General features: G+C 46.9%; 1 protein-coding gene across 1 annotated transcript in view; it reads right to left on the minus strand.

The window, feature by feature from the left end:
* Window positions 1-7,972: 7,972 nt before the first annotated feature.
* Window positions 7,973-18,538, minus strand: part of RFTN2 (raftlin family member 2) — a 60,900-nt gene continuing 50,334 nt past the window's right edge. The window contains exon 9 of the mRNA XM_084780637.1: window positions 7,973-16,077. Within this exon, the coding sequence (XP_084636763.1) occupies window positions 15,802-16,077 (276 nt within the window). The 3' untranslated portion in view covers window positions 7,973-15,801. The remainder of the gene's footprint in view (window positions 16,078-18,538) is intronic.

Below are 18,538 nucleotides of genomic sequence, written 5' to 3' on the forward strand. Positions count from 1 at the left end.
TGGGAACTGAACTTAAGACCTTTGGAAGAGCAGCCAGTGCTCTTAACTGCTGAGCCATCGCTCCAGCCCCTCAGTTAAATTCTTAATGACTTAATATCTAAATAAAATTAGAAACCCATGATTGTATTGTTAGTGATACTGTATTATAGTTAGAGACATAGAGTGACTATAGTCAACTTCATTTTGCAATGGAACTGACCCCTCAGCTCCCCCATGATTGAACTTTCTTTTATTAAGCCAGGATACGATGGCACACGCCTGTAATCCTCGCACTCAGGAGCCTAAAGATGAGAGCTCTAGGCCTGCTGGGGGCTTCGTGGCAAGCAGCAGTCGCCAAAGCAAGGAGTAAGGGGACCTGGGAGTGCTTCAGGGATAAAGTGTGTGCTGTGAAGACATGACCTGAGTTCAGATCCCCTGTGCTCACAGAAAGTCCAGGTTTAGTGTCACACAGCTGTGATCCCCATCCTGGGAGGCAGAGGTGACACAACCGTAGACAGTTCACTGCAGCTCAAGTGCCAAGATGCAGGTTCAGAGATCCTATCTTAAGAAAAGGTGAGGAGTCCGCCTGCTCAGATGCAGTCAGTAGGCAGCACAGTCTCCTTGTGGTCCCGTAACATGGGGGGTAGGGACTACTTCTGATGTGGACTCTGTCCCCATACCTTGTCACTCCCCCCTAGCTGGGCAGCCTTGCCACAGAAAAAGAGGATGCAAGCAGTCCAGATGAGTCTTGCTAGGCTCAGGTCAGATGATAAGGGAGAAGAGCTCCCCCTTTCTAAGGACTTGAGGAGGGAGGGATTAGGAGGCCATGATCGAGGAGGCTACAGTCGGCATGTAAAGTGAACAAATGAAAAAAAAAATCCTTATGGAGATGGCTTCAAATGTGGCAAACCACTGGGTAAAATGTCATAGACAGAATTCTGCCCTAAAATGGGCAAGCTTGGATGCAAGCATAGTTGATGGCCGAACTCTGCCAAGAGGATAAGCAAGTCCTCAATAGTTCCTGCCTCACAAATATGTCTGTCAGATATACTGGGCCAGAAGGCTGAAGATGATGCTCCAACATTGTAGAGAATTTTGGGTGACTGTTCAGGCAGCAAACTGTTGTCATTTTTTTCACTTTGGAAGCTGCTAACCTGCACTTCCTATTTACTCAGCTAATTAATTTAGTTCCTTCTCAAGTCTCTGATGGGGTTGAAGATCATATATAGTATAGTTTTACAATTAAGCTTAGTTATTTAGGGGTTAAGATGTTTTTAGGTCTAGATAGATATTTTAAGTTGATAATGATGAGATATGATAGATACTGATTTACATGCAGAATTTTAGACTTACCAAGATAGGAAAGGTGTTTTCTTTAAGGCTGCCAAATACAAATAGCCAGAACACTATGAATGTAACATTAATATAATTCCTGATTATTTCATGGTTCTTTTTGCTATATCTAGCTTGTTTTATATATGTGTAATAATATAAGTGTATATGTAAAAAATAAAAAAATATCAAAAAATAAAATAAGGTTAACACTGGGCGTGGTGGCACAGGCCTTTAATCCCAGCGCTCAGGAGGCAGAAGCAGGCGGATCTCTGAGCTCAAGACCAGCCTGGTCTCTATAGAGACTTTCAGGACAATCTGGGGTACATAGTGAGATCCTGCTTCAGTCCCCTAAAGGTGAAGCAATGATAGAGACACCTGGCATACCCATGTGCGTATACACACACTGACACCACACACACCCCATATATACACCACGTGTACGCACATGGAGGATTTTTTTTCATTTATTTTGTGTGTGTGTGTGTGTGTGTGTGTGTGTGTGTGTGTGTGTGTGTGTGCACGCGTGCGCGCTAGAGGACAACTTTTACAAGTTGGTGTCTTTCAAAGTAGATCCCAGGGATTGAACTGAAGTCATTGGGCTTGGTGACAAATGCCTTTACCTGTTGAACCATCTTGAAAACCCTAATTTTATTTTAAAAAATGTATTATCTCTAGCTGCTTCCGCATTGTTTTCTGATCCAAAGTCAGCATGCCCGGACTACACTGTAACCCAGCCAGAGAGAGGTTTGAGCTCAAAGGGCCTTGGGCGTTAGTAGCAACATTTAAGCAATCTCCCAAAACAGTGAAAGAAATTGGCCACGTCCCTCCAGCTGTCAGCCGAACTTTATAACTTGGCTCTCCTACGCTAGCGAGACGTCAGTAAAGAATCCATGCTTTCTGGCTGTCTAGAGGATTGGTTGTAGATCTGTTTCCGTAAGAAATGCTATGGACTGGTGGGCCTAGCGCTGTGGAACCTGAACTGACCCTGGCTCAGAATGGTTTGGCCATTCCCAGTTCAGTGGGCAGATGTGAAACTTTGAAGTATATAACATGATGATTATAGGTGCGCTGTAGGGCAATAGGCCTCTGTATAACTCGATGACGATAGGTGCGCTGTAGGGTAATAGGCCTCTGTAGCTTATTCATCTCATGCGGCTGAACTTTGTCAACTGACTCGTAACTGCAGTTCCTCTTCCCTGTCTCTTGCTCTTGGTAACCACCATTTACTCTGATTCTGCCTAGTTTAGATACCTCATACCAGAGTGAGGTGTCTTCATGAAATTAAGCAGCATTTGGGACTAGTTTCTTTCAGCAAACATTGCATCCTTCAAGCTCATCAATGTTGCTGTCTCCTGGAGAATTTCCCCTTGTCTTTTTTGTTTTGTTTTTTTCTTTCCCTTTATTTTATGTGTATGAGTATTTTGTGTCTGTGCACCATGTGAATGCAGTGTCTGTGGAGGCTAGAGAAGGGCATTAGATCCCTTGGGCCTGGAGTTTGGGGTGGTTTTTACAAACCATGCGGGTGTTTGAACAGAACCTCACCCGCTGGAAGAGCAGTCAGAGTGCTTACCTGCTGAGCCATCTCTTCTGCCCTTCTCTCCAAGATCTTCATTTCAGTTGTTTTTACAAAATGCCAGGAGTGGGAATGTTGAATCATGTCGTGCTCCATTTTTAATTTTTGAGGAATCTCCATATTATTTTCATAGCTGCTACAGCATTTTCATCCCTACCTGCTGGGTAAAGGCTCCATTTTCTCCACATTATCTCCATTTTGTGGACAGCAGCCATCCCTGCAGGTGTGAGCAGCCATCCCTGCAGGTGTGAGCAACTATCCCTGCAGGTGTGAGCAACCATCCCTGCAGGTGTGAAGCAGCCATCCCTGCAGGTGTGAAGCAGCCATCCCTGCAGGTGTGAGCCCTATTTTCCTGATGACAGGGAACAGTTTCTCATGTACCTGCTGGTTGCTTTTATGTTGTCTGTGCATAAATGTCTGTTGAGCTCCTTAGCTCATTTTTAAATTGGGGTTTTGTTTTGTTTTGCTTTTTTGCCATTGCATTGCATTACTTTTTTTGTTTTGTTTTGTTTTGTTTTTTGTTTTTCGAGACAGGGTTTCTATGTGTAGCCTTAGCTGTCCTGGAATCACTTTGTAGACCAGGCTGGCCTCGAACTCACAGTGATCCACCTGCCTCTGCCTCCTGAGTGCTGGGATTAAGGGCGTGTGCCACCACTGCCCGGCTGTATTACTTGTCTACTTTGGAGATTAACCTGTTAGCAGATGTGAGTTTGCAAATATTTTTTGCCACTCCAGGTTGTCTTACCCTTCTTTGCTGTACAGGAGCTTTCCTTTAAAAAATAAAACAGCCTTTGTTAGAGAGATGGCTCAGTGATTAAGAGCACTTGCTGCTATCCCAGAGGACCTGGGTCCAATTCCTAGCACCTACATGGTGGCTCACAACTCCAGTCCCAGGGGACCTAACACTCTTTTCTGCTCTCTGTGGGTACCAGGCATAGACATGGTGCACAGACAAACATACCAACAAAACACACACATACATAAAATAAGATTTTTTTTCCTCTCAAGGCAGGGTTTCCTTGTGTAGTCTTGGCTGTCCTGGATTCGATTTGTAGACCAGGGTGACCTTGAATTCACAGAGATCCACCTGCCTCTGCCTGTGTGTGTGGTGTTTGTGTGTGTGCCACCACATCCAGCTACAATAAGAAAAATGTAAACAAAAGCATACTAGTTTATGTGTGTGAATGGATGTGTGCATGCCACCATGCATGCGTGCAACTCAGAAAACAAGTGCTGGGACTGTGAGGTCACCAGGCTTGGCAGCATGCACCAATCCCCACAGAATGCCCTCCCCAGCCCAGATTTGCCTGTTGGGGACAAATTGAACCTAAAACAGAAGTCAGTACTGGAGCCCAGCTCCTGGGAGGCTGAGGCAGGAGCATCACCTGAGCATGGGCGCCTGAGACTGGCTGCAGCAGCATGGGGTGGCCTCACCTTGTCCCCCAAAACAAGGAAGCAGGTGTTCCCTTGTGCACTGGTAACTTTTAGTTCAGCTAAAGAACTTAGTGCTGCTGGTACCCAGAAACTCTAAGGGAGGGCTCAGAAAACAAGGGAGAGGGAGTGTTGATGAGTTTTTTTTCTCCTTCATTTTTTGAGATAGTGTCTCATGTAGCCCAGGCTGGCCGGGATGAAGGTGACTTTGAACTTGTGCGCTCCTTCTGCTTCCACTTCCTGGATGCTGAGGCTAGCCTTCGATTACATCCGGGGTCTCCTTGTTAGATGAGAACTCGGGAACCAGCTGCATCCTCAGCCCCTCTGGCCCCCTCTTCTCGTCTCCTCAGAAGTCATTTACTATCGGAGACAGAATCTCTGTGTAGCCCTGGCCGGCCTGGAGCGTACCATGTAGCCCAGGCTGCCCCACAGGAGCAGCAGAGCTGGATCTGCAGATTCCTGAAATGCATGGGTGTTTCTGAGGTTCCAACCCCATCAGAATCAGAAGTGATCTCAGATCTTAAACGGGCCCAGGTAGGTGGCCTTTTTGCAGGATGCTGAGATCCCAACAGGAAACAGCACGCAAGTGGAGCCCCGTGTGTTGCGTGAGGCCACAGTGTAACATTAGTGAGCTGGGATTAGGATAGCAGCACTTGGCAGTGTTGGCCCAGGAGAGGGATGGGTGTGCAGGACTTGCAGAGGGCCTGATTTACCTCCAGGGCGCATCTCAATCATACTGTGATTTTGGCCGATTATAAACAGCCCCTTTCTCTTGCTTACAATTCTAAATTAAAAATAGGTCAGTCCACAACTGGCTATAGTCCCATGTGCCTTTAGCTCACACTAGCTGGTTTCGGAGTGTGCCAGGAGCTTCACAATGCAGCCATTCTTCCTCGGGCTCCCTACACAGGCAAGCGCTAATGCGGTGATTCCTTAAGTTGGACCCAAATGTGCCTCTGTGAGTCACAGTTGGCATGGGAGTTGTGCATGGCTTGCCCTTGGCCTGCTCTTTATGCCTTGATTTAATGGGAAGATGAAACCTTAGCTCACTGCCCAGCAGAAATCCAGTCTGTCATAGTCCATATCCGACTGAGGGAGTGAATCAAGCCATTGTAAACTCAGTGTGGGAGCATTGCATTCTGTGAATGATTTCCCATGGCAGAAGCGTCTCCCTGGCCAGAAATATCCATCAGGACAGGGAAGTGAATGGAACATCGTTAAGACTAGATTTGTGATTTCAGGAGCAAATCTGAAAATAAGTTTCAGATAACAGCTATGTGCAAATGACATAGCAATCTTTTTTTCCTTTCTTTTTTCCCTTCTTGGCCCTCCAACCTTGACTTATGGGAAAGGAATAGAATACCATGTTTGTGACTTCAAAAGAATAAAGTAGGGCTGGGAGTGGTGACTCATGCCTTTATTCCAAGCACATGGAGGCAGAAGCAGGTGGATTGCTATGAGTTCAAGGCCAGCCTGGTCTACAAAGCAAGTTTAGGACAGTCAAGGCTATACAGAGAAACCCTGTCTTGAAAAAAAAAAAAAGAGTAGGAGTCAGCTGTGATGGTAAATGCCTGTCATCCCAGCATTTGAGAACAAAGCTGGAAGGCTTGCAGGTTCAAGTAGAGACCCTTTCTTTAAAAAACAACAATGGTAGCCAAGCATGGTGGCACGCCTGTAATCCCAGCACTGGGGAGGCAGAGGCAGGGGGATCTCTGTGAATTTGAAGCCAGCCAGGTCTACAAATTGAGTCCTGGATAGCCAAAGGAAACAAACAAACAAAAAACAAAAAAAAGCCCCAAACTAAACCAGCAGTGGCTCAATGGCTAAAGGTGCCTGCTGCCAAAGCTGATGACCCAAGTTCAATCCCTGAGACGCATATGGTGGAAGGAAAGAACTGACTCCAGGAATATTCTGACTTCCACACACACATACATGTACACTCTCACAAAATAAAATTTTATACACACACACACACACACACACACACACACACACACACACTCACACACCCCTCATAAATATGTTTTTCGAGACAGGGTTTCTCTGTGTAGCCCTAGCTGTCCTAGAATTCCCTTTGTAGACCAAGCTGGTCTTGAACTCACAGAGATCCGCCTGCCTCTGCCTCCCTGACTGCTGGGATTAAAGGGCATATGCCACCACCATGCCTGACATAAAATTACTAAAACCAAGAAGAAAGACATTAGAGAAATGGCTTAAAGGTGTTAAGAATGTTTGCTGCTCTTCCAGAGGAAGGTTCCCAGGACCACTTCAGGTGGCCCACAGCCACCTGCAACTCCAGCTTGAGGGGTGTGACGTCCCTCTTCTGGACTCTTGGGGGCCTCTGCTCACATGTGCACATACCCCACTCACCATGTTCACATAATTAAAGCAATCATCAGCCAGGCATGGTGGCAGACGTCTGTAGTCCCCGCACTCAGGGAGGCAGAGGCAGGCAGATCTCTGAGTTCGAGACCAGTCTGGTCTACAAAGCGAGTCAAGGACAGCCAGGGCTACACAGAGAGACCCTGTCTCAAAAAACCAAAATCCCCACCCCCCCAATCATATAAAAACTCCAAGAAGAGGGATTGAAGAGATAACTCTGCTCTTCCAGAGGTCCTGAGTTCAATTCCCAGCAACCACATGGTGGCTCACAATCATCTATAGTAAGATCTGGTGCCCTCTTCTGGTGTGCGCAGCATACATGCAGGATACTGTATACATAATAAATAAATCTTTAAAAAAAAAAACAAAACCCCAAGAAGAATGTGTACTTGTTTATTTATTGTACATGGAGGGTGGGCATACACATGCCATGGACACACATGGAGGTCAGAGGTTAGCTTTCAAGAGTTGATTCTTTCCTTCTACCATGTAGGTCTTAGGGATTAAACTCAGGCTTGGTGACAAATACTTTACCCCCTAAGTCATCCCACTGGCTCTGATTTACTCCTTCCTTTCTTTTTCCCTCCCTTCCTCCCCCCCTTCCTTCTTTCCTTTCCTTTTGATGATTTTGAATTTGAGACACTTGAATCATCTGTTTAGCTCCCAATCAAACCTTTTTGATCCATCACATTAGTCACTTTTGTCTATAAAGCTAGGAAGTTTCATTGACTAGCATGTAAGTTGTATTTTACAGTATAATGATGTCTTATGTTACTATATTATGCCAAGAGATAAAGAGCTGTAACCCTTGGCAGTACTCTGTAATAAAGCCTTTCAGGGCTGGGGTTGTGGCTCAAGGCAGTATTTATCTGGGTTTGATCTTTTGCTCCACAAAAAGCCTTTGTTGGAATCTCAGCAGGAGGAGTGTCTCTGAACCCAGCCTGGGCTAAATAGTGAGACCCTGTCCTGATGAGGAAAACAAAGGTATTTTTAAGCCTGGTGTTGCATTTGTCTGTAGTGTCTGTAGTTCTGGCTCCCTGAGAAGCTGAGCAGGGGCGGAGGGTCATTAAACTGGCAATTAAACAGTCATTAAACAGTGACTCAAAAAAAAAAAAAGTTTTCCATGGACTTATTCGAAATTTGACTATTGAGAAGTCAATGAAGGCTTTTAAAAAATAGTGTATTTGTTGTTTGTTCTTACACAGGTCTTACTAGGCAGCCTGTAATGCCCAAGTTGTGAAACCCCCAAAGACCACCAGGAATCAGTAGGAGGCAAATCACACAGGGTCTCGTTTATTAGTCAAGCTCAGAGCCTGGACCATCAACCCCCTTGTGAGGAAAGAAGATGGTGGCCCTAGTGCTGGGTTACAGGGTTTTTAAAGGAAAAAACTAAAAGGGGAGTTTCCAAGCCTTGCCAGTACATGATAGATTAGAGGGGTACAGGAAAGTTGTCCTTTAAGCTGATTGGCTGGGGGACCAGGGCTAAGGGAGAGGACCATGGCCAGACCACAGTGGGGAGTTTTTCATTTGTTCTGTCACTGTGACCTGTAGCTCTGATTGGTTGGCCCCAGGTGTAAGCTCCTAGGAACGGTTAATAGCTGTATGTGTGTGGCTCTTCCTGCAAACTTGGGGTGTGTGTATGTCAAGTTCTCAGGCTATGAACACAAAATGGCATTAGTTTGGTTTCTACAAGCCCTGGCTGTCCTGGAACTTAAGAACTCAGTGTGTAGAGGAGGCTAGCCTTAAAAACATAGAGACCCACCTGCCTCTGCCTCCTGAGTGTTGGGATTAAAGGTATGTGCCAACCATGCCTGACTTTGTTTCCTGTGTGTGTGTGTGTGTGTGTGTGTGTGTGTGTGTGTGTGTGAGAGAGAGAGAGAGAGAGAGAGAGAGAGAGAGAGAGAGAGAGAGAGAGAGAGAGAGAGAGAGAGAGATTCCCACTTTAGCCCAGTCTGCCCTTGAACTTGAAGCAATTCTTTCTCAACCTCTCAAATCCTGGGATTACAGGCTAGCACCACCATACTTAGTTTAATACTGTATTTATGTGTGGTTATTTTGAACATAGTTAAATATATTAATTCAAATGGTTTCAAGTAATTAACAAACATCGGAGGAATTAGGAGAGATTTTTTTCCTGTGTCTTCCTTTCTTCCTTTTCTCTTTCCCTCCTTTCCCCTATCCCCTTCCTCCTTTTTTCCCCCTGAGGCATGTCTTTGCTATGTATCCAAGGCTGGCTTTGACCGTCAGAGCTTCTTCATTCACCACCAAAGTGCAAGGAGTGTAGGTACTTACCTGGCTGAAAAGGTTTTTTAAGCATTACTTTGGAGAATGGGGAAAGCAATTGTTAGTTATTGGGTCTGGGAATATTTTTTTTTTTGAGACAGGGTCTCTCTATGTGGCCTTGGCTGTCCTGGACTCACTTTGTAGACCAGGCTGGTCTCGAACTCACAATGATCCACCTGCCTCTGCCTCCCGAGTGCTGGGATTAAAGGCGTGCGCCACCACGCCTGGCTGTTTTTTTTTTTTTTTTTTAGACAGGATTTCTCTGTGTATCCTTGGCTTGGCTGTCCTGGACTCACTTTGTAGACCAGGCTGGCCTCGAACTCACAGAGATCCACCTGCCTCTGCCTCCCGAGTGCTGGGATTAAAGGTATGCGCCACCATGCCCAGAGGGTCTAGGAATATTTAATAGAATATGGGTTTACTGTTCCTGAATAAAATGTCACCTTTTAGGGTAGAGTAGACACTACGTCCTTATTTTTTCAAATAAATACCAGACATGGAGAGACACCTCGATACAGAGCCATCAGTCCAAAGTATAGCAGGATGGCCAGAAGCGGAATGGGACTGCTGTCAGATCTAAGACCTTTGCAGAGGCCACAGCCTGGGAAGCAGATTATCAGGAGAAGCCCCTTTTCAGGTCCTTCAGTCATAGCCCTCACCAGTCCTCAGGCTGCATGGGTGCAGAGGCCTGGAGGTGCTCGCATGGCGGGGAGAGCATTCCTGGGGCAGAATGGGTCAACTGAGAATCCAGGTGACTCGGCGGTGCTGCTCAAGTGGGCAGGCACCAAGGGGAGGGCAGCAGTAGGTGATAGTTTCTCTTCACACGACATTTTCTCAGCCGACAAAGAACTTGCTTTTCAAGCCCTCTGTCACCTGCTCTCCTCAGTTCTGGCGACTCTCTGTGTCTGCTAAGAAGCTGTCTGTCCTCCAGTCTCAGGTCTCCACCACCTGGTGTCCTGCTGTTCTCAGCCTGAGAGCTCTCCCCTGTGTTTCCCACTACCTTAGATTACACAAACTTTTTCTTTTTCATTTTTGGTTTTGGTTTGTTTATTGAGACAGGGTTTCCCTGCGTATCCCTGGCTGTCCTAAACTTGCCATGTAGACCAGATTGGACGTGATCTGCCTGCCTCTGCTGACACAATAATTTCTTAAAAAGGTTTGCTTATTATGTATACAGTGCTCTGCCTGCATGTGCATACACACCAGAGGAGGGCACCAGATCTCATTATACATGGTTGTGAGCCACCATGTGGTTGCTGGGAATTGAACTCAGGACCTCTGGATGAGCAGCCAGTGCTGTTAACCTCTGAGCTATCATCTCTCCAGCCCCACAACCATGTTTAAAAAAAAAAAAAAACCAAAAACAAAACACCTTTTTTTCTTTTATATTTAATGTGTGTGTGTGTGTGTGTGTGGAGGGGGAGGGGCCACTTCCAGGAGTCAAGTGTCCTTTCACCATAGAAGTACCGGGATTTGAACTCAGACCATCAGACTTGGTGGCAAATGCTTTTTACCTACTGAACCATCTCACTAGCCCTAAATCAGATTGTAAAAGTAACTTTTGTTCACCTGACTTAATTGTCCTCTTAGAGGCTTACTGACTCCATCTACTAACCCAGACCTAGTCCTGGAAGCTTCTAGCCTCCATACAATCTAACCTAGGCCTAGAATGTTCTCAGCCTCTGAGACTTACTGCTGAATAAGCTTACCTCTTCTTGTCTTACTGAGCTCTGGTCTGGCTGGCTCAACTCAGTTGTTTTGGCTCAAATGCCTTTCCTAGCTGACTGATTCAATCTGACTTCTCTCTCGGCTTCTGACTGAATTGCTCTGCTTGGTCTCAAAGTAACTTTGGCAATCTGTTCTAATCTTCTGGCTCCTTTTCATTCTCTGGCTTGTTGTGTCTTCACCTGTGTCCAGCTTGTTCTCTCCTCAACCTGTCTCTGTACAGCTGTCCTGGTAAAACTGCCTCTGAAGCTGGGCGTGGTGGAGCACACGTTTAAACCCAGCACTTGGGAGGCAGAGGGAGATGGATCTTTGTGAGTTCGAGGCCAGTCTGGTCTACAAAGTGCGTCCAGGACAGCCAAGGATAACACAGAGAAACCCTGTCACAAACAAACAAACAAACAAAAAACCTACCTCTGTAGTCTATGAACTGAACTGCTAAAACTCAACTCCATTGCACTGCTTCTCAATTCACTCAGGCAAACAGCCTGAACAGCGCTGACTAGAACTCAGAGTCCGCATGCTTCTGTCTCCTGAGTGCTGGGACTAAAGGCACGCATTACCAAGCTCGAACCTAAGCTTTTCTTTACCTGAAACTTGCTCTATACCAGGCTGGCCTTGAACTCAGATCTGCTAGCTTCTATCTTCTGCGATTAAAGGTGTGTCTGTATTCCAGCCGGATCACACAGACATAGAAGGTCTTTGGATGTGCCTTCTTGCTCTCCCATCTGTGAGAGCGCCAACCATGACCCTACGATGAGCAAGGACATTCTTAGCGCTTCACCCTACAGCACCATTGCACCAGCAGAGGCTGCGTCCTGTCAAACATTGTGTTCCCAGACGCTTCCCTCAGCTTGAGCATTCAAAGCTTTTTTTTGGTGAGCTATGCTCAAATGTTTTTCCTCATCTTCATCACCTGAAGTGGCTTAATTATTTGTATTTTTTTTTCAAGACATGGTTTCTCTGTGTAACCCTGGCTGTCCTGGAACTCCCTTTGTAGACCAGCCTGACCTCAAACTCAGTGATCTGCCTACCTCTGCCTCCTGAATGCTAGGATAAAGCCTGGGCCACCATGCCAGGCTTGTACTGCTAATTTTTCTAAAGAAAAATTATGTACAGCACACCTGTCTGTGTCCCTAGTTCTGAGATTATAAGTGTACACCAGGTTCCCCAGCATTGTATAATTATTAATTTGTTTTTTTTTTCTCCTGATGGTCAACCTATTGATTCTGCAAGGGCAACAGTGTCTGGCCAAGCACCTGGCTGTGAATCACTTGGTGTGTATCACAACAGCTGAGTCCACGAGAATGTGAGCACGTATCCTATCACAGGGATTCTGGGATACCCCTGTGTCACCACAAGGATTGCCCCTGACAAGCGCCAGAAACTCAGAGAATAAAGACCATGCTGCAGACACAGCCTTCTCTACTGTTTATCAAGCCTGATCCTGGCAGTAAAAGACTAGAACGTCAGTGCTCAGGAGAATGACAGCAAGAGGTTAACACGTTGGAGGGCAACCAGGTCTGTGTAGCTCAAAGCTAGCCTGGGCAACTGAGTGAGACTATCTTAAAATAGACACTGAAAGGAGGGTTGGTGCATGGGAGGTAGAGGCAGGAGGATTGGGGGTTCAGTGTCAGCCTCAGTTAGATAGTTCAAGGCTAGCCAGTGCATGTGTGGAAGTCAGGGAGCAGCTTGCAAGAGTCAGTTCTCTGCTTCCACTGCCTGGGTCCTGGGAGCTGAGCCTGGGCCGTCAACCTTGGCAGCAAGCACCATTGCTGGCTTGGTGTGCAGGCTTGGTGTGATGCAGCACTTGGAAGTTGATGCACGAGAGCTGTAGCCTGAGCTATGAAGCAAGACCCTGAGTTTAGTTAAACAACAAAAAAGGGTGCTTACAGTTTTCTTTCTGAGATAGGGTCTCACCAGGCTAACTCAAAGATCTGCCTGCCTTGGCCTCATGACTATTGGGACTAAAAGCGTGAGCTACCATGCCTGGCTGCTTGTATGCATTAAAAAAAATTAAAAGTAACTGACATATTCCTAAGTTTTCTCCCACTTACATGTAAATTTATAGCTCTGTTCCTTTTTTCCATTTTATTTATTCTTCTCTCATATGTTATTTTTAAAGACAAGGTCTCATGTAGGCCTGGCTGGCCAGCCTTGAGTTTAGTAAATAGTTTAAGATTACCTTGGGTTCCTGACCCTCCTGTCTCTGCCCATGGAGTGCTGGGGTTACAGATATGTACCACCACCTCTGGGCCTCTTATCTTTAGTTTTTTTTTTCTTTTTTCTTTTTTTTTAAAGACAGAGTCCTATGTAGCTTAGGCTGGCCTCTAACTTGCTGTGTAGCCAAGGATGGCCCTAAAGCCAGGATTCTGCTCTCTACTTCCCCATGGAGACTGCCTGCTTCTCCATGGTGCTGGGGGTTGAAGCCAGGTCTTTATACATGCTAGGCAAGCACTCGCCAACCGAGCCCCAGCCCCAGCCCCTATCTCTGTACTTAAAATCACAAAACTTTAAATTACGTGTCTGAGTTGGGGCATGCGCTTATGCCATGTCAGGTGCCTGATTCCCTGGACTTATAGGTGGTTGGGAGCTGCCTGATGTGGGTGCTGGGAATAAAACTCTGGTCGGCTGCAAGGGCAGTGCATGCTTGTAACTGCCAAGGCATCTCTTCTGCCTCCATCTCTGTTCTGTCTGTCTGTCTGTCTGTCTATCTGTCTGTCTGCTGCTTTGTCGTCTCCCACACTGCTCCCTGCATACTCTGTTCTTGATGTTTTGGGTCCTCCCTGTGCACCAGCGTTAGTATAAGGCCTCTTTCCCCAACCTTGTCGCCTTGTCACCCCTGTCAGGGGAACTGCCCCCTCTTTCTGAGCATGCCCCCATGTTTCAGAGCTCCAGGACATGTTGCAGAGTTTTGAAGTAATTTTCTGTTTTCATCAGAGGTCCGCCAACTGTTTATTATAGCACAGGCTAGCCTCAGACTTTGTGCTGTGTCGGCTTTCTGAGTGCTGGGGTTGTAGGTGTACACCACTAGTCCTACATATCAACTTGACTATATAGCCCAGGTTCATCTGAAAATCAAGTCCCGTGCCCCACGAGACCTGCAGCACTGACAATATGTCTACAGAGAAGTCTGAGCGGTGTGCAGTGTGGGCAGTGAGGCTTCAGCACAGCACACGTGGGGCATTGTTGTGACATCACCAGAAACTCATGGGGAGTAGCTTAATTTGGGAACACTAAATATTTGGTGACACGCAATACATCTCTGTTCTGCACATACAGCATATGAAAGCCAGGTATGGTGGCATAGTGCCTGTAATCCCAGCACTCAGGAAGTCGAGGCAGGAGGAGTGCTATGAGTTCCAGAGTTACATGCAGCAAAACAAAATGAGGGCTGGGTGATGGTGGTGGCACACACCTTAAACCCCAGCACTCAGGAGGCAGGTGATGGTGGTGGCACACATCTTAAACCCCAGCACTCAGGAGGCAGGTGATGGTGGTGGCACACACCTTAAACCCCAGCACTCAGGAGGCAGGTGATGGTCTCTGAGTTTGAGGCCATCCTGTTTTACAGAGCCAGTTCGGCTCCTATTCCAGGTTCCAGCAGCAACTTTGGTGGAATTGCTGGTCTGCTGAAATCCTGCCAACTACACCAGGGGAATCGCTCCCAGAAACTGAATTCAACAAGGTCTACTTCTCCTGTTCCCATAACCGTTTCTCTCCTATCGAGGGTGGGTGGGTTGGAAGGGAGGTATAAGCATTTAAAGAACCCCAAATAAAGTAGGTTTGGAAAAGGTGACACCTACAGAGTTCCAGGACAGTCAGTGCTACACAGAGAAACCCTGTTTCAAAAAACCAACCAACCAAACAAGCCAACAAAAATATACCCCTACCCCCACCTCCAAAAAGAAACAACAAAACCAAGTGTAGAAAAACAAAACAGGAGCATTTGTGTTCAATAAAACAGCAGCCAAATAACAAATGACAGTTTATAATTCAAATGACTCACAAAGTCAACATCAAGCCAATAAGAATATATAATAATGTGAACTGCTTAACGGCATAGGCAGCTATCGTTATCTTGGAGGTCAGCCAAGGAAAGTCCCCTATTCTGTGGAAGATTAATCTTTACCTGGTAATGACTGGGCAAGATCAAGGCCTCCCGGGTAGCAGGGGAAAGGTGGCCGTGGAGGTCAGTGTCGCCAGCACTGCTGCATCGCACGAGCTGGGAGCCCCTCTCCACTCCTCGATTCTGGGTTGGAACACTTTTCCAGGTTTAACATGTGACGATAAGAACACAGTAGTTTGTATCTAACAGCCGTAGAAGGGCAAGTGCTCGTGGAGGTCAGAGGATGACTGTGTAGAGCTGGTGTTCTCTTTCTACCTTTGCATGGGTCCCAGAGATTGAATCAGGTCACGAGGCTCGGGTGGCAAGCGCCCTTACCTCCTGAGTCATCTTGCCAGCCCTCAACCGAATTAAGAAATTCTGTTTAATGCCACTGTTTAAGGCTGCTGGCATCAATACTGCCAACGTTATCGGTTCACGGAAGGACTGGCCACATGGCCGGCCTTTGAAAGAAGACACAGGAGAGACTTGTTTTTGAAGACTTTTGACAAATGGGTCTTGCTTTGTATGGACACACAACAGTCAGAGAGAAAATTAGATTAATCGTTACAGGCGGGAGTAGATATTTTCACCAGTCTGTGTGTATGTAGAGAGACTAGGAGGGAGAGGATATTTTCCAGTTTAAGTGAGATGGTAGCCTCCAGAGAAGGTTCAAATTGGTTGAAATAATGATTTGGGTAGCCACTCTTCTTAATAGGGCTGACGAGAAATACTGATTTTGTCCATTCACGGGGGAAGTGAACCGGCTGTTGCTTAATGACCAGATGGGACATCTGTTTACACAGATGGTTCAGTTGAGAGAAATGTAAGCATGCTTTAAAATCGATAAATACTTGGTTATCCTTCCTTGTCTCAGAAGTTGAGCCAAAGTTTACGTAGATTAGGGGAAGGCTGTGCCTGGAAATTAAAAACACTACGTAAAGGCAGATAGTAGTAGTGAAATGAAGTTAGCTGGCTGTCACCTTGCAGCTCACATGCAAGTGACCTGTGTCACACCCTCCTCCTGCTCGAACTGTCCGTCATCCAGTTCCCGGAGGACACTGTCGCTGCTGCTGAACCCCGAGAAGCTGTCGCTCTGTGTAGGCCGCTCCTCCTTGGTCCAGCACTCTCTGGAGGGAGTGAGGGGACCCTCCTCAAGAGGGGCTCTGCCTGCCGCGGGTTGGGACCCACTAGTGTCCAGGCCGACGCTCCTGCTGCTGCCGACCTTGTTCCTGTCCTCGCTCCTCAGGAGGCGGCTGGCTTTCCTCTGAAACAAGGAGATTGTCAAGCAGGGCGTGGCACATGCGCCCAGCTCTGTCCCCCTGCTTCTCAGCCTCAAACCCCCATTTCTTTCCCACTCCTTGCTGTAGGCGTCCCGGGTGTGGCTCAGAGGCCAGCCCTGCCTATCCTGCTCCGGGCCCTGGCCCCATCCTCAGCACCTGAGGAGCTCCTATTATCTCTAAGGTCCAGCTCCGAGTCCTGCGCGTCTCTGGCTGTCTTCGCTAGACCTTCTCAGTGGCAGGTGTGTTGTGTGCACAGTTCTCAGGAAAGAAATGAATTAAACTGTACTTGGGAAATAAAGCGAGCAAGAGACAAATGAGCGCATTTTGTTGTTGTTGGAGGTAATGGTATCTGCACAGCAGGAAATGTGCTTTACTGGGTTCCTCCTCTCTGTGTCCTAAGGGGTGCTAAGCATGGCCTGGAAAAAAAACGCTGGGGCACTTTAAAGGCTCCTTTAGGGCAGCCAGTTCTCAACTTGTGGGTCACAACCCCTTTGGGGCTCGAATGACCTTTTCACAGGGGTAGCCCAAGATCATCGGAAAACACAGATCTTTACATTACAACTCACAACAGCAGCCAAATTACAGGTATGAGGTAGCTATGAAAATAATTTTAATGGTTGGGTGTTGGAGGTTGGTCAGATGTATTTTGGTGCTAATTACTGCTTGCTGTCTCTGTACCCCATATTGTATCTTGCCTAAGAGCCTAACCTGTTTAACCAATAAAAAGCCATCACACCTGGGCAGGGCGAATGGGATAGGCGTGGCTAAGGTTCCCAGGCTTAGAGAGAGAGAGAGAGAGAGAGAGAGAGAGAGAGAGAGAGAGAGAGAGAGAGAGAGAGAGAGAGAGAGAGAATCTTGGGAGGAGGAGAGACCAGAGAAGAGACATGAGGAGGAAAAAGGCTGTGCTGTGGGTTAGGCAGGAAGAAGCACGCGGCAATAGCATTAGCAAGGATTTGGGATTATGGATGGGAGGTAGCTCGGTAGAAATATTAGAAGCAGATGGCATGGGATTGGGGCGGGACCTGCCCCAATAGGGGATTAACATCTGCCCTGCCCCATGTTAACTGAGGCTATTTTAAAATGTAACCGGTGTCTGTGTCTTGATTGATTGCTAGTAGGTTAGAAAATACCGCCGTAATAATTATAGGCCTGATAATAAACATTACTAGACAATACTGCTAAACTAATTGCAACAGGTGGGGGTCACCACAACATGAGTGTGGAAAGATGGCGGGATTTGCCTCAGGTGAAAGCAGTCTTGGTGGGCTTTGCCCCTTGGAAACACCACGGATACTCCACTGAGATGGGCATTGTGATGGACTGAGAGGAGCCATCCTGGGTCTGGAATTAAGAAAAAGGACCATCTAGGGGAGGAGGGGGCCAGAGGAGAGTCCGGGGGCTGCTGGCCACCTGGGAGAGGCAGTGGAGAGAGCAGAGAGAAGGCTGTGGTGGTGCAGATTGCTTCACTTTAGGACAGGCCCGGAGACGCTAAGGAATTCACCCTATGGAACTGATTCTTGGAAGGTTTATTCTTGTTCCCCTTAACCTCTTTTCCCTCCTGTGAGGATAGTTGGGTTGTATAATAAAGTCTAATTGATAAGAAAACAAGAGGCCACACATGAGCAGCTGTATTAAAGGGTCATAGCATTAGGAAGGTTGAGAACCACTGCTTTTGAATGACTGCCTGGACCCCCCTTCCTTGACCTGCCAAGGCAGGGTTACTGCTCTGCAGTTTGATCCAGCTCATTCACAATGGCACCATAACAAAGTGTGGGTGCTTTGTTGATAAATATTTACTAAAGGTTGTCTAGCAGTATCCTTGGTTCATTTTGAATAAGAATTGCCCTCCCCTCCACCAGGCTTGGTGTCTCTTCACAGCAGCAGAACAGTGACTAAGACAGTACGTTCATGATGACATCTCTGCCCTGGAATCTTAGGTCACTCTCTAAGTGACAGAGGGGGGCTGGAGGAGGACTCAAGCTCAGCATGTGGGCGTCCAGGCGGCTACGGGACTGCTTCGCTGTCACTGCTAATGTGTCACACACTGGATGTGATCACTGAGATTCAGCTCTGTAAAGCTGAATGAGGATTCAGACACCAAACTAGTTGTCATAGTATTCTTTCCATTTACAAAGAAAGAGTTCATCTACCTCACATTCATTTCAGTGTTCGTTAAGAACCCGGGTTATACTTTACTGTGTGGAAAAGCTACAGTTAAGAAACTCTTAGAAGCCAGGTATGGTGGCGCATGCCTGTAATCCCAGCTCTTGGGAAGCAGAGGCAGGTGCATTGCTGTGAGTTTGAGGCCAGCCTGGTCTACAAAGCGAGTCCAGGACAGCTACACAGAGAAACCCTGTCTCAAAACCCCTGCCCACCAAAAAAAGAAAGAAAAAAAGAAAGAAAGAAAGAAAGAAAGAAGGAAGGAAGGGCGGGCACGCAGAAGCT

Source organism: Acomys minous (genome assembly GCF_964271855.1).
Source record: "Acomys minous genome assembly, chromosome: 4".
NCBI classification, from domain to species: domain Eukaryota; kingdom Metazoa; phylum Chordata; class Mammalia; order Rodentia; family Muridae; genus Acomys; species Acomys minous.